Genomic DNA, 16,328 nt, shown 5'->3' on the forward strand with positions numbered 1-16,328 from the left:
GGTCTCAACAGTTACAATTTTTTCCCTGCTGACTGTCAAGAGACCCAACTAGATGAGTAAAGAAAAGGCTTCTGGTGTCCCCACAGCAGTCTAAATTATTATAACTTAATTATTACAAATATTTGATATAGAATTATTTATAATTCCCTAAAACTATTCCATGTTTTTTTCTGGTACTTTTTTTCTAAAAATGAAAATGGCTTTGTTGCAGCTGACTGAAACTACACAGAAAAATGAAGTTAATTAAAACCCTACCCCAAGGGACAGTAACTGCTTCCACTTCAAGTGTCGACCCTCCCAGACATCTGTACCTGCACATTTCCTTCCTGCTACTTTCTCTGGATTGGACTATGTGGGGTTCTTTGTGTGGGTTAAGAGCCCTTGAAGCACCAGCTTCTGTCCTTTCCTACTGTGTGCACTGAAGATAGCACGTTTTCCTGTAGCTTTTGGTACATGGTGGTGCCTTTCAGTTCAAATTATTTTCTGACTGCAGTAGTGACTTATTTGGGGGTTAATTAGAAGTGGGCTTCATAACTCCTAAGTACAAGGACTTTCCATGAACCTTTTGTTACTGAATTCTAGATTAACTGCAATGAGAGCAAGAAATGTTACTGTATATAATTTCAATCCTTAGAAGTTGAAACTTGCTTCATAGTACCAATATGCTTCTCTGCTGCCATCTGGTGTTCAATTTGAGAATAACGCAGTGGAGGTCTCCAGGAAAAGTTGTGGGTAATAGTGGATCATTTAGGAATGTGGAATCCAATGTTATTTAGATGTGCATTTAATCACTTTTAAAAATTTGAAATTTTTAGTAATCTTTTGTTACTGATTTCTAGATTAACTGCAGTAAGTGCCAACAATAAGCTTTACATAATTTCATTTTTTTGAAGTTTGTTGAAACTTGCTTTACAGTACAATATAATCACTGAAAAAATGTTCCCAGTGCACCTCTCTTCTGCCATCTGGTGTTCACGTTGGGAAAACACCTTGGTGCAGATCAGCAGGCACCGTTGAGTATAGTGGGTTATCCCTAAATGTTGAATCCAATTTTGCTGTTCATGTTAAGTTTATTTTTTAAACATTTTATTTACTTATTGTTAGAGAGGGGAGGGGAGGGGAGGGGAGGGAGAAAGAGAGGGAGAGAAAGCCCTGGCTGGTATAGCTCAGTGGATTGAGCGCGGGCCTGGGAACCAGAGAATCGCAGTTCGATTCCCAGTCAGGACACATGCCTGGGTTGCAGGCTGGTTCCCTGCAGGCCAACTCCCAGCAGGGGACGCACAAAAGGCAACCATACATTGGTGTTTCTCTCCCTCTCTCCTTCCCCTCTAAAGATAAATAAATAAATAAAACAAAAAAAAAAGAGAGGGAGAGAAACATCGATGTGTCGATGTGTGTAAGACATATATCTATCGGTTGCCTCTCATATGCCACAAACTGAGAATCTGGCCTGCAGTGCCCTACTGGGAATACAACCATGACTGTTCGGTTCACAAGTCAGTGCTCAGTCTACTGATTTACACCAGCCAAGGCTCCTGTGAAGTTTTTTATATCTCTACAGGATTTGGGGGTTTTTTGGGAACAGGGTTGCAGGTTTAAACCCTGGTCAAGGCACATGTAAGACTCAAGCATGACTGGTGTGGGCATCTGCCTGCCAACCAAAAAGTCTCCAGTTCCATTTCCAGTCAGAGCATATGCCTGGATTTGAGGCAGGAGATGGTCAGGAGGAAACTCCAGAGATGCTCCAGAGCTAAGATAAATGACATTGATACAGGACAGAGACCCTGTTTTAAAAGCACTGAATGTGGTGAATCATGAATGCCCCTGTGCAAAAGATGCTACAAGACCCCTGCTTCATTATAATAAATCAGCCTGTGGGACCACCCTCCCTGGTGGTCAATCAAGGAAGATCATGGGAGACCACATGCACAGCAGCTTTAAAGTAATATAATGTACTTGTACATGGGCAATAAAACCCGGCCCAAACTAGACAAGGAATATCGCCCTATAAGAACAGAATCCCAGGGTGGGTGGGCTGGGATGGGAGTAAAAGACAGAAAACTGTACTTGAACAACAACTGAAAATAAAAAATAAAAGAATAGAATCCCTCCAGACCCTGAGATCAATCTCTATTTGGAGCTCCCATGTTCTGTGGAGTGTACTATCGCTTAATAAATCTGCTCTCTCTCTATCTGCTATAAACTCTGTGTGTTCAGTTCAATTCTTTGTCTGTAGTCACCAAGAACCTGGTTACCTGTGCCCACCTGTGACAGGTTGTGGGCCAGGTCCCCAGTTGGGAGCATGCGAGAGGCAAATGATAGATGTCCCAAATAAAAAAAATAAATCAATACATTTAAAAAATACAAAAACAAACATAACACAATTTCCATGTGGATCTGCATGTATTAATGGACCTATTCTTTTTCATCCATCTGTCTATTCGTAGGGCATTATTTCACTCTTTTACTTACTGTAGTTTCATAATACAATACACCTTTTAATTCTTACTTATTTTAACAGGTGAACTTAAATTGAGCTTGTTTTACTTTAAAATATTTTGCTGAGCCCTGGCCAATGTGGCTCAGTTTTCTGGAGCCTTGTCCTGTTAGGGAGGATAGAGAGCAAACCCAGGCAAGGAGGAGGAAGGAGACATGTCTCACCCACTGACTCGGCCGTCCTGAGCCTGATCTGATAATAGTGTCAGGTGTTCCAAACATCACAAGAAACACCATGGTAGCATAGGCGGGAATTCTATGTATTTTAATTCTATGTATTTTCCCTACTGTCTCAGAAAGAAAGCCTTTGAAATTGTGTGTTAATTCCAAGGTCTGGTTGATAGGTGGAAGGGTGTCCACAGTGTCCAAAGAAGCAGCCCACAAGGCAACTTTGGTTACTTGCTTACCTCTGGTCACCGTCTGTTTTACAAGGGAGTATCTAATGTTTCCAGAAAGCCTATAATTAATTTTGGGTAACTTCCCCAGCTTCAGCGAGCTCCTGTCAGATATCTACTTTACAAGAGGAACAAATGGGGTCTGGAGTGAGGTAAGGATTCAGGCTAACAGACCCCCACACATACCTGCATTTGGGTAGTCACTTCTCCCATGGAAGCTGGTACCACCTTTACCCACCAATTGATATATAACTTCTTCACCCCATCTTGTCAACTCCCTAATTCCTCAGGACCGAGGAATTAGGTGGCTCTTGCCACCCTTACCTTGCCCTGCCCAGAATCTATGCCTTCCACCCCCACCTCGCTCGGCAAGGCCTGTTCTCTTCCATGAGAACATATCACTAGTAAACCCTGCTTGCTCACGAATAGATTGGCTGATCTGTAATTCTTTACTGCATCAGCAAGGAGAACTGAGTTTCTCCCATAACAATTCCATAAACCGAAAGGTTGTAGTTCAAGTTCTAGTCATGGCACAGGCCTAGGTTGCGGGTTTTGTCCCCAGTGGGGAGACAACCCTTTGATGTTTCTCTTTCATATCGATGTTTCACTCCTTCTCTTCCCTTCTCTCTGAAATCAGTAAGCATGTCTTCAGGTGAGGAATAAAAAATTTTTTTGCTGACATTTTAATCTAGGTCATGTTACATTTATACGTAACTGTGGGAAATGGAGATCATTATATATTTTTCTCTCCAAAAAAGTGCTGTTACTTTCCTGTTGTTCAAGTGTCTTTTTGGGAAAAAAAAAAAGATTTTATTTACTTTAGAGAGATGGGAAGGGGAGAGAGAAAGAGAAAAAAATCTATTAGTTGCATCTCACATGCCCAAGCTGAGGACTGAATCAACTCAGGCACATGCCCAGATTGGTAACTGAGCCGGTGAACTTTAGGTCTGTGGCATGGAGATCATCCTTCCAGGTCACGGGGGTGGGTGTCCCCCTTTGCTGAACCCACTCCAGCAGGAATGGGGTGGGTCATGCATAGGTCTCCCTCATTCAGGAGAGGGTATGATGGGGTCCTTACAAAATGTTTGACATCTCTGTGTATTGAACTCAGCTCTGGTTGTAAGAAAAGCGTGACCTCTGAGAGCTGTTAGCACCCTTCCTTATGCTTATGCAGATGTAGATGTTTACCCTGTTCTCACCTTGAGTCTTGCTGGACTCCTACCCATTGGGTCCACGGGAATTTTGTGCTCCTGGGCCACTGTAGACATTATCTGGGAACGGGTGGCCAGGAATGACCAACATTGTGCACGTCTATTATCCCATCAGACTTCACAAACGAGGTCAAAGATACAATAATTTTGAGATGGTGTCAGCGGTGCATTAAACTCTGTGGGATCCAGGTACAAGGAGAGTGCATGACAGAAGCGGCTGTGTTGTGGGCTTCATGAATGCCATATGCAGACTGGGTGCACCTGTCACAGGAGAAACTCAGTTCTTGCCAACATAGTAAAGGATTACAGATCAGCAAGTGCATTAGCGTGCAAGCAGTTTATTAGTGATACATTGTCATAGAAGAGGACAGGTCTTGCTGAGGTGGGGGTAAAAGGCAAGACCTTGGGTGGCAAGGGCACCAGGCCCTTTGTCCTGAGGACTCATATAGTTGGTGGGATGGGGGGGGGGAGAATTTACATATTGGTTGGTGGATAAAAGTGGTGCCAGCTTCCAAGGGGATAGACTACCCAAACCCAGGTTATGTGTGGGGGTCATTAGCCTGAATCTTTATCTTGCTTCTGACCCCACTTGGCCATCTTGTAAAATAGATCCATGACAGGAGAGTTTAAGTTGAGGCAGTTACCCAAAGTTACCAATGGGCTCTTTCTGTAAGCACTAGGGACCCTCTCATAAAAGATAATAAACAGAGGCAACAAACCAAATTTGTTTTATGAGTCCTTTCCTTGAGTGTTGTGGATGCCCTCCCATCTTCTAGGCCTTGGGATGAACACAGTTTGCAAGCCTTTCTTTCCTAGACAGTGGAAACAATACCTAGAATTTCAACATCTTAGCATGGTGTTTCTTGTGATGCTGGAACATCTGGCAATAGAACTGGACCAGACTCAGGACTGCTGAGTTAGTGGGTGACACGTCTTCCTCACCCTCCCTGCCTTGGCTCACCGTCTATCCTGCCTAACACCCCAGTGCAGGCAGAGGCTGTTTCAGTGTCAGTTCTCAGCAAGGGGTGGGTGAGGGTCTTGTGTCACAGGTCACTCAGTACCAACTGCCTGTGCTGAGGCGGCTCTGAGGATGCCCAGGCTCAGTGAGAGGGTGGTGATCAGGAGGGAGGGACAATCCCAACCTCATGCTTCCTTCTCGGGGCAGCTGAGTCTATGTGAGGAAAGCAGTGGGGTCTGTTAAAATTCTGAATTTGGCTAAACACCCCTACCCTGTCCTAATCTTCCTTTGTCCAGCACTAAAGACCAGGAAGACTTAGGTACCGAAGGCTGTTCAGTAGGGCCTGCAATCTCTTGCCAGATTCTGTCTGTGCTGACTACAGTTTGAATGTCAAACTGAAAGGCTGGAGTTCCCATTTCTATTGTACAGACTAAGCAGGAAGACAGAGGCTGAGAATCTTGCCTTAGGTCACACAGCTGGAGAAAACAGCTGAGACTCACACCTGCTATGGACTTATGTGGAATCTGTATGCTGTGCACCAGGGAATGCTGACCCTGAAAAGGCAGCAAGGAGAGTGAGGAAGACCAAGTGCCTAGACTGAGCAGCTCATGTCCATACACAAGCATACATGTCTCCCTGCCTTTCACCTCTGAGCCTCCTGAGATTGTAGTAAAGTAGAAGAGCCAAGAGAAGCCAAGGAAGGATGGGTAGGGTTAGGGTTAGGAGAAAAGGCCCCCTTTCCAGGAGTCTGGGAATTCACTTCCCGAGTGAGTCTGTCTCAAATCCCTCTCTCTGGGCAGTAACCAAAGTAGACTGACTCCAGATTTACACATTTGCAGGAGTTGAATTTCTGTGGCTGAGAGTACCAGTTCTTTGTGGCTCTTCAGGAACCCTCTGCCTTCAGTGATGGGGAAAATGAGGGATGTGTATGGAGACAAAGCATTTTAGTATAGGTCCAAAAACCATGAACGAGTTTGGGGCTGACATCCCCATATCACCATGGAGCTGTTTGTCCATTTCATGTCTTATCATGAAAGTGGAGGGTTTGTTGAACCAGGTCCTTCTCTACTAATTACAACCTTGGGGAGAGTAAGGGGCTGTGGACCTCCTGTGGCTATTGATATGTGACTTAATGCTAATGACTCGCTCACTCCACCTGCAAACGTAGGGCTTCTCCCCAGAGTGTGTCCCCTGGTGTGTGATGAGATTTGTCTTCTGTGTAAAGCCTCTCCCACACTCTGCAGACATAGGGCTTCTCCCCTGAATGTGTCCTCTGGTGTCTGATGAGATGTGACTTCTGTGTAAAGCCTCTCCCACACTCCCTGCAGACATAGGGCTTCTCCCCAGAGTGTGTCCTCTGGTGTTTGATGAGATTTGACTGCCAGGTAAAGACTCTCTCACACTCCCTGCAGACATAGGGTTTCTCCCCTGAGTGTGTCCTCTGGTGTCTGATTAAACCTGACTTGAATGTAAAGCCTCTCCCACACTCCCTGCAGACATAGGGCTTCTCCCCTGAATGTGTTCTCTGGTGTGTGACGAGAACTGACTTCTGTGTAAAGCCTCTCCCACACTCCCTGCAGACATAGGGCTTCTCCCTAGAGTGTGTCCTCTGGTGTTTGATGAGACTTGACGCCCAGGTAAAGCCTCTCTCACACTCCCTGCAGACATAGGGTTTCTCCCCTGAGTGTGTCCTCTGGTGTCTGATTAAACCTAACTTGAATGTAAAACCTTTCCCACACTCCCTGCAGATATAGGGCTTCTCCCCAGAGTGTGTCCTCTGGTGTGTGATGAGATTTGTCTTCTGTGTAAAGCCTCTCCCACACTCTTTGCAGACATAGGGCTTCTCCCCTGAATGTGTCCTCTGGTGTGTGATGAGAACTGACTTCTGTGTAAAGCCTCTCCCACACTCCCTGCAGACATAGGGCTTCTCCCCAGAGTGTGTCCTCTGGTGTCTGATGAGATCTGACTTCCAGGTAAAGCCTCTCTCACACTCCCTGCAAACATAGGGCTTCTCCCCTGAATGTGTCCTCTGGTGTGTGATGAGATGTGACTTCTGTGTAAAGCCTCTCCCACACTCCCTGCAGACATAGGGCTTCTCCCCTGAGTGTGTCCTCTGGTGTGTGATGAGATGTGACTTCTGTGTAAAGCCTCTCCCACACTCCCTGCAGACATAGGGCTTCTCCCCTGAGTGTGTCCTCTGGCCTCTGATGAAATGCAACCCATCAGTGAAGCCTTCCCAACACCTTCCATGCTCAATTGTTACAATTCTTGACATTCCTACTTTCATAAAGAACTTGCCTGTGACTTCTGCACTCTCTTTCTGGCCTCTGCGGGGCTCTTCCTCCATCATTCTCTCCTGCTCACTAGAGCTACTCGTTCCTTGTTTGTGAGGTTGAAAAAAGGGTCTTGAGATTCTCCTGTGACTGATCCTTTTAAGCAAAGGTTTGGACCTTTCTTTGACCTCTTGACCTTCAGCTTTATCATTCCAGCTGTGCGTACTAGTATGTTGCTGCTGCTGATTCTGATCCTCTGGACAGGGTTCCTCTGCTTGGAGGTGTTTTTTTGCAGATGTTCCAGGGAGAATCTGAGAGGGATGACTGATTTTCATGTGTTGGCTGAGGAATTTCTGAGTGGAGAAGGCCAGAGAGCAGGAGGGACATGGGTGAATCTCTGGCTTTGGTTCCGCTGAAAGAGAAAGGTTTGGTCAGGGCAGATGTTGATGAGAATGCCTGGGCCGCACAACTTGTCTCCTGGTAAGACCTGCCCCATGAATCATTCCTACTGTGGTGATAACACAACCTCTGTCTCCCACAGTGTCCACTCGCTGACTGTTTTCCTATTTTCATGCAGTGCATCTTCTTCAGAATCCAGAAACCCCACATCAAGGGTCTTTTCTAATGTTGCCCAGACTAGGGGCTTTTGGAGCATGAGAGGCCATTTTACTCCTTGTGTGGATGGAGCTACAGTGACCTTTCCCATCTGTAGGTATCTTCTAAGTCATGTTTAAGAGGAAAACCACAGGCCCCAACTAGGAATTGCTTCTCTCAGTTTTCCAAAATAGTTAAGTAAAATGTCTTTCCTGGAGCCTCACACCAAATATTTATGCTTCATTTCACTAGTGTTAGCCCATTTCAAATACAGTAAGACCTGTTTCAAAAGATTTCAACCACATTTCTTACATGCCTGACTCCTGGTCCTCTCTGGCCAGGCCACCATGCTCTCTCACTTAGAGATGAAGTAACATGAGGGGATTCCCCACTGAAGTTTATTTTCTAAAAATTAACAAAGGATAATCAGAACAGAGAACACACCACTCTACAGCTGACAACTGCACACTTTCATTCATGGAAGTCCCCAGTGTCTCAACTTGGATCATCACCACTGCATCTCCAGGCTGCTAAGCATCTGTGTGATCTCTGTTCTTATCCTCTGTGCTGAGACGAGACCCGAGTGACCCTCAGTGAATTCAACGCCACATCTATTTTCTTCCCTGCACTAGCTGCTCCCTGTGGCATGGAGATCCTCTGGGATCTCCATGGGATCCTCTGCCGGCAGGTATTTTTGTAAACGTTACCTCCTGAGGAGCCCTTCTGGGACCACCCGCCACAGCGTACCTCTCCTCACACTGATTCCTAGGCATTTATCCTGAATTAGTTTTCTCCAGAGCACTAACCATTGTGGAGTGTTATGCACATGCAACCTTGTGTGCCTGGGTTTCCTCCTTCACCTGTCAGCTCCTCAAGAGCAGGGATTCTGATCCTCACAGTAACCTGTATTTCCAGGTTCCCCAGACGCTGTGCGCCACAGAGTAGGATCTCATGACAATTCACTGAAATGATGAACGAATGTGCCCTGCCTGAATGGTGTGGCTTGGTGGGTTGGGTGTTGTCTGAAAAGTGAAAAGTTACAAGTTCGATTCCAGTCAGGGCACATGCCAGGGTTGTGGCCCAGTTGGAGGTGTGCCATAGACAACCGGTTAATGTTTCCCTTGCTCACTGATTTTTCTTTCTCCCTCCTTTCCACTCTCTGTAAAAATAAATAAAATCTTGTTTAAAAAGACTTGATTTATGTGTTTATTTATTTTCAGAAAAGAGGGAAGGGAGGGAGAGGGAGAGAAACATCAATGTGTGGTTGCCTCTCACATGCCCTCTACTGGGGACCTGGCCCAAAACCCAGGCATGTGCCCCAAGTGGGAATCAAACTGGTGACCCTTTAGTCCACAGGCCGGTGTTCCATTCTCTGAGCCACACCAGCCAGGACAAAATCTTTAAAAAATAACGAATGCCGCCCTGGCTGGCATAGCTCAGTGGATTGAGTGCGGGCCTGTGAACCACACAATCGCGGTTCGATTCCCAGTCAGGGCACATGCCTGGGTTGCAGGACAGTTCTCAGCAGGGGTCTCATGAGAGGCAACCACACATTGGTACTTCTCTCCTTTTCTCCTTCCCCTCTAAAAATAAGTAAATAAAATCTTTAAAAAAATAATGAATGCCTACAAACAAAAATGTTTTATTTAGAAGTATGGAGGAAAATTAAGAAGAAACAACTATGAAAGTGTCAAAAAAACTGCCTTGTTAGAGAACTGGTTAGTGCTTGAAAACTTTTCTTTTTTGCCTCTCAGTCTTTCAGCACTATATGTGGTTATGCATTTTGTGTACAAAATATTTTAAAAATACAAATTATAAAAATTTTGCCTAAGAGTCAAAGGCATATGAATTACTGAATCACGTGATTTGAAACTCTACTGACTAGAGTAGATTTTACTGTACTTAAGAGTTGGATCATGAATATTTCTATGGAGAATTCTTTCTTTTCTTTCTATTTTGAATAAGAGTGGTACCCACTTCTTCCGGCCATGAGCTCTCTCTTCCACTTGCTGCCCCACTTGCTGCCCAGCTCCTGGCCATACTCTTCCCCGTACCAGACCAGCAGCTCACAGCCTGGCCTGATGACCTGGCAGGTTCGGTAGAAAATCTGCCCATGGTATTGAAAGGCGACCAGGTTCTGCTCTTCATGATACCGGGCACAGTTCACATACCTGGGATTGAGGCAGATGAAGGGAAAGAAAATCACAGTGATGAATTCTCAGTTCCTGCTACATCCATGTCCAGCTCCTCACTGATTAAGGCCCTCAGGCTTTGGTGTTGCCCACTGCCCGTAATACTTCCAGAGAATCTTTGTTCAGTGTCTGAGCGTCTGTCAGCATGTCATGTGAATTCTTACCTCCAAGTCCTCCTTGCAGTGTTTATCCTGCCTTATACCATTTTCTAACACCCAGTTCTAGACTTAACCTCCACCATGATTGGCCATAATATCCAGTGATCTCTGGATTCTCCGAACTCTAAATCAAGTTGTCTCACACCACAGAACCTGGTGCTTGGTCTAGGGCTCTGCTTCTAAATGAGCTCACTAGTTATCCAGTACTCAGCCCATGTCTGTTTTTTCTTGAGAGGCTTTTCTCCAACCCCCATACACTTTGTTTAGAGTAACATTCACTTGCTTGCCCAAGATTACCATAGAAAATTGGAGGTCTTTTTGTTTTAGTAAAATAAAACAGAGCATTAATAGTTGATTCACATTGTTATCCCTGATGAAAGAGAGCCCCTCTCAGGAAAGGGGCCCATGACCATTCCTCTGCAGGCCTCAGAGCCCAGCTCTAGTTTGAAGTGAGGCTGGGATGGTTTGCTGCCCTCACAGGTCTAGGCCACCCTTGGTGTGTGCTATCTTGACACTGTTCACTTCTTGGGAATTATAGTTAAATGTTTCTAAAAGCAATCGTTTTATGTCTCTCTGTAAGAACTCCTTCATAAGGACATGGGTTGTGTGATCTGTTTAAGTAATGTTTAGTCCTTCACTTAAACTGGAATATGGTAAGTGCTTAATTAATGTTCATTTGATAAATTAAAGTGTAATCCAGTGTCCCTGGTGAATCTAGGCTCTTCAAGGTCCTTTCCAGCCCCCAGATGGTGCCGAGCAGAGAACTTTATATTTTGAGAATACATGCTATAGTTTTTTCTTTAAAGTCCCCTGAAATGAAAGAACAGTGTATGGAGAAAAAGAGGGAACAAAAGATTAAGGCAGACCACTGAGGGAGGCATGATGAGAGGGAAAGATATATGGGCTTGTGGGGGATGAATGTCCCCTCTGGCACCCAGAGACCTATTGACCTCACCTCATCCAGTTGGCCCAGGATCTGTCCTTTCCATCCACATACGCATAGCAGTTTCTCCCTTTTGCGATCTGTTTCAGAAAAGAAGTTAAAGAGCTTTTATTTTTTTGGTGGGAAGGTAATAGTCAGAATTATTTCACTCCAAGTCATCAAAGCTCGTTCAGCCTGCATGGGGATTCAACTGCCAGCTGTGACCACATGATATTTTTCTTACTCATCACCTACACATCTGAGTCTAGCTGTCTAATCACAGTAGGAGCCCCACAAGGGAGAAGCCACTCCTTTGTGTCTGCATCACTTTGCTCCCACTTACTTTCTGATCCTTCAACAGGAGCTCTGTGTTCATGTGAAGTCCAGTCAGTACACAGAGCTAACCACATCATCCCCTCCATGTCTAGCACATAACAGGTGAGGTCCCTCCAAGTTTCAGAAGGAATCTGGGAAGCAAGAGGACAGTGGAAGAGGTAAATAGTTCTCACCAGCCAGGAGTATCTGCTCTTGGCTGCCTCTTCATCTTCTGTGATGTGTCCTTCATAAGGGCCAAAGTGCAGACCCACAGGCAAATCAGCTGCCTCATTCCATACTCCAAGCCCAGCCTCAGGGATGCAGGATGGCCCAATTCTCAACCCAGGGGGCAGGGTGAGGGCTGAGCGGTGGGGATGCCCTTTGTCTACTGCATGGTCCTTTACAAATGTAGGGGGTCCTTGCACAGCACAGCTGCCGATGAAGAAGTTCTGACACTTCTCACAATCTGGAGGTGAGAACAACAGGGGTTAGGTAAGGTATAGTGCATGTTCCTGGACACAAAGAGCTTCAGAGGGAGTCCGGCACTCACATCATTGAAACTCAATCCTGTACTCCAGGTCACTAGAGGAAGGAAATGATTTGGGGACCAAAGGACTAGATGAAACTATTGTATCTTAACATACTTCTTAGTGAGGATCACTTACAAAGGTAGTCATCATCCTGGGGCTCGTTGACCTCTTGGTATACACAGTCCTCACTTTCTTGTAGGTTGTACATCTTCACGTCCATATCCTTTCTCCTGAGTTTTGAGTTGGAGAAGAGCAGGTGAGCGAGGTTGGTGGGGTCTAGAGTGTTAGTTCCCATTTTGTCAGATAACATACAATCTCCTCCCATCAATTTATTACCTGTCCTTTTGCACACTCTGGTATTTTACTATTAACTATTGGTTCAGAAAACTAAGACGCCACACTAACTACAGATGACTGATTCAATTTTAGTTTCCAGATCTTCCCATTACCAGGTTTAACTTGCCAACCTTTAACCATTCATAAACTATTTATTGAGCGCACTTTATGTGTTAGGCATTGAGTATAGGCCTGGGCACACAACAGCAATAAAGTGTGGTTGCTGTTATCACTACGATTTTTTGGACAACTTGCACGTCGCTTGATTTAAATTCAATTTAACATTTTCAAACAATATATGAGTGGTTTCCTTACCTTTACTTTACACATTAGAATGCAGGAGCTCTGAGAATTTATAGGATTTGCCCAAAGTTCCAGTGGTAACTTCAGTCTCAGCTTAGCCCAGCTTAAATCCATGCCTACCCAAAGTCCGCCTCACAGACCTAGGTCATACTTATCAGCCCTTCGGTAGCACTTAGAGGAACTAAAGTTTCCAAATTATTTTCTCTTATCCAATTTTTGTCTAGTGTGCTTTCCAAAGGCACATTTCTCCAGGAGGGGACTCCTGGACATGCTCTGAGTCACTTGCAGTCATCAAATTTGCTGTTTCTGATTAATTCCTTCAAACTATATTCATTGCTTAATGGCACCCTGGATGTTTCCTTCAATATAAGAGTCACATATTAAAAGATAACATGTATTTAATTTTTAAGGCCTATCATATATTTCACATGCACGTATTTAAAACTTCAACCCTTGGAAATATCTAGGGAGTATGAGTATTGGAGGGGATAGGGCCAATGTAGGTAATGAATCCAAGATTAGAACCCATGCCTTATGGCTCTTTTCTTTCAGCTGACTCTGTAATACTGAGAGTGAAGGATATTGGGTAGAGAATAAATAGTTGGCAGAAACATATCTGGACAATAAATAAAATTTGCAATATGTTGGAAAGAATATTTGTACTTAGATTACCTGGTTCCCATCAATTGTTTGAATAAGGCTGTACCAGTAGCTGGTGTCCTGATCTATAACATATTATTTTTTAATGTTATAGTGATTGTGCAATTAAATACTATTCAACAAAGTATTCTGTGAATTATGTAATACAGCATGAATGTGCTATCAATTTACCCCTCAGCTCTCTCCATATTTCAATCCCACAGAAATTACCATCAGCATTCATTGATCATCTTCTAGTTTAATTAGTAAACTAATTAAATAATTAGTTTAATGATTGTGAAATCATTCATTCAGCAAACATTCGGGGGCCCTCAGGAGCCCTGATCTGGGCCTGAGACCTCTGAGAAGTCTCAGGTATGGAGCAGGCTCTCAAAGAGCTCACAACATAGAGGTAGGCAGGCTGAACAAATGATTCTAAACAGGATGAGAGTGGTCTCATTAGAGCTCAGACAAAGAAGCTGTTATTTCACCCTATAAGAAAGGGCATTTGAAATCAGTTCCAGATGGATGAGTTTCTATAGAAGAGTGTGTAACCTATATGATGTCCTTAAGTCATTTTATTATTTGTTGTTTCTCAATCATGGAACCTGAAGCTCCTCAGGGGTGGGAGGCGCTTTCTTTGATTAGAGTGGAAGGCTGTGATCCTGGACATTTCACATTCTTCTTCCTCTGGGACCACCCACTGCACCAACTGCCTATACAGCGTACACTGTCCTTATTCGGGGGGTCTTAGTGCATCTCTCACTTCAGTATAGCAGAGAACTTTGGTTAAAACCGTCAGTCAGATGAATGATGTAATGACATACGTGTAAGACAATGTAAACTGTAGAAAACGGACAGTTTTAAAAACGACTTTGTTGAATTTTTTTTTGAGAGAGGGGAAGGGAGGGAGAAAGAGAGAAACAGCAATGTGAGAGAGAAACATTGATCAGTCACTTCTCACACACACCCCAACCAGGAAAATGATCTGCAATCCAGGCATGTGCCCTGACCAGGAATCAAACTGGTAATCTTTTGCTTTGCAGGATGACACCCAACCGAGTCATGCTAGCTAGGGAAAAAGTATGTAAGTTTTAATGAGTTTGTAAGTAGTTTAGAGAAGAAATTATGGATTAGACTGCACTACCACTGACACTGTGATCTTAGACATATAGTCAAACATTTCTATATCTATGAAAGCTCACTTTCCTCATTGCAAATGGTGACAGTTATGGTACACACACCCCAGCCAGGAAAATGATCTACAATCCAGGCATGTGCCCTGACCAGGAATCAAACTGGTAATCTTCCTTCCTCACCAGGTGGTTATAATGTGAGTTTATTCACACATAGAATTGTTAAAGTCTGAAACATTGTGAGAATGAAACAAATGGTAGTTACTATTGCTGCTGTAGTTCTTAACTATTGCGATGATGATGAGTTCTGGCTGGGGTGACTCAGTGGATTGAGCACTGGCCTGCTGACTGAAAGGTCACCAGTTCCATTCCCAGTCAGGGCACATGCCTGGCTTGTAGACCAGGTCCCCCACTTGGGGGCGTATGAGAGGCAAGCTATTCATGTTTCTCTCCCTTTCCTTCTCCCTCCATTCCCCTCCCTCTAAAAAACGGATAAATAAAATCTTTAAAAAAGGATGATAATGTTGGACAATGTGTTGAAGAGACCAGGAAAGGAAGGTGGCAGTTCCTAGGATACTTTCTGCATTTTGCTATTCCTACCTGCATTTCTATCTATGAGGAAAATTTTGTTGTCAACAGGATTTGGGAAATACCCACCTTCTGGTGTTTACTGTGTTCCCTTCTGAAGGCCCCCCAAGAAGGGTTCACCGAAAGATGAAGAGAAACCAGTGTTTTGGTTGGTAAATGTTTCCAAAATCTGAAGATTCTTATTAAGGACACAGAATTCTGAACGAGAGTAGTCCAAGAACAACCCAAGGATTATTGGAAAATGTTTTCTGAGGTACCATGAAGACCTAGGCTTCTACTGTGGCCATCTACTAGTTTCATTAGAATGATAAGAAAAACAGACAGTGTCATCTATGCTTCATCCTGTGTTCATAAAGCATCTATTACATTTATTAAAAAATAAATTGGGCTCCCCTGACAAAAATGTAATAAAAGTAACTGCACAGAAACTCCATGTCTTCAACATAACCCTTTCTCTCTCCTATTTTCTTCATTTGAACTGGGCTTAGTGGTGCCCTTGTCCAGGCTAAGGGCACCATGACCCCCTCACCTCTTTTCTCTGATGTCCTCCTCCCTGTGCACATACTGGCCATCCACACCCTTCCTTATCATCAGACTCTGGTCAGCATCCAGTCTGATGACCACAGAAACACAATTCCAGTCAAGTTAAAGACTACATTTTGACTTCAGCTGTGTTTCAACCCTAGATGCATAAGTGGACTGACCCTCCAACCGAAAACCCATGATACTGGACAGAACAGCACCATGGCTGACATCAGGAAATGATACAGTGATCAACCAATTCCGACCCTGGCCCTCCCCCCAGCTCCCGTCATCACCATGGTTAATACTGTTTCCTGTCTGTCTCCATGCAGGCCATCAGGCAGCCAGGTATGGGGACACTCCTCACCGTCCAGACCTGCCTCTCTCTCTTGCAATGACAACTCCTCTGAATTTCTTATTCACTTGTATATTCGTATACGTTTACTGGTTCTTAATGTGTCTATAAATATATAAGGTGATTTTGCACACTTGAAGTTTACAGGAATAGCCCCTCACTGTACGACACACTGTTCTGCATCCTGCGTGTCCGCTGGACAAGCAAACCCTGTCCCCTGGTTCTGTCCCGAGATGCAGCCTGACCTACACCAGGTCCGTGTTGGGGGGGCAGCTCTGCCTCCTCCTGCCCCTCACCTCGCTGCCCTGGAGCCCATTCTTCATCAGCGTCCGCAGGGTCCTCCTCCTGGAGCTCGGCGGCCTGCCTGGGGTGGTGACACAGGAAAGCTGGTCCAGGGGCCCTGGG

At 44.6% G+C, this 16,328-nt stretch overlaps 1 protein-coding gene across 1 annotated transcript; it reads right to left on the minus strand.

Moving 5' to 3' along the window:
• Nucleotides 1–9,815: 9,815 nt before the first annotated feature.
• LOC118979959 (histone-lysine N-methyltransferase PRDM9-like) lies at nucleotides 9,816–12,527 on the minus strand. The gene is made up of 4 exons (XM_037036261.1): nucleotides 12,180–12,527; nucleotides 11,709–11,980; nucleotides 11,233–11,300; nucleotides 9,816–10,098 (listed from the first exon to the last, which is right to left on the minus strand). The coding sequence occupies exons 1-4, from the start codon at nucleotides 12,367–12,369 to the stop codon at nucleotides 9,879–9,881; spliced, it is 750 nt and encodes a 249-aa protein (XP_036892156.1). The 5' UTR covers nucleotides 12,370–12,527; the 3' UTR covers nucleotides 9,816–9,878.
• Nucleotides 12,528–16,328: the final 3,801 nt, after the last annotated feature.

The sequence above is a fragment of the Sturnira hondurensis genome, unplaced genomic scaffold (assembly GCF_014824575.4).
Source record: "Sturnira hondurensis isolate 20B ecotype Veracruz unplaced genomic scaffold, ASM1482457v3 Scaffold0001872, whole genome shotgun sequence".
NCBI lineage: Eukaryota > Metazoa > Chordata > Mammalia > Chiroptera > Phyllostomidae > Sturnira > Sturnira hondurensis.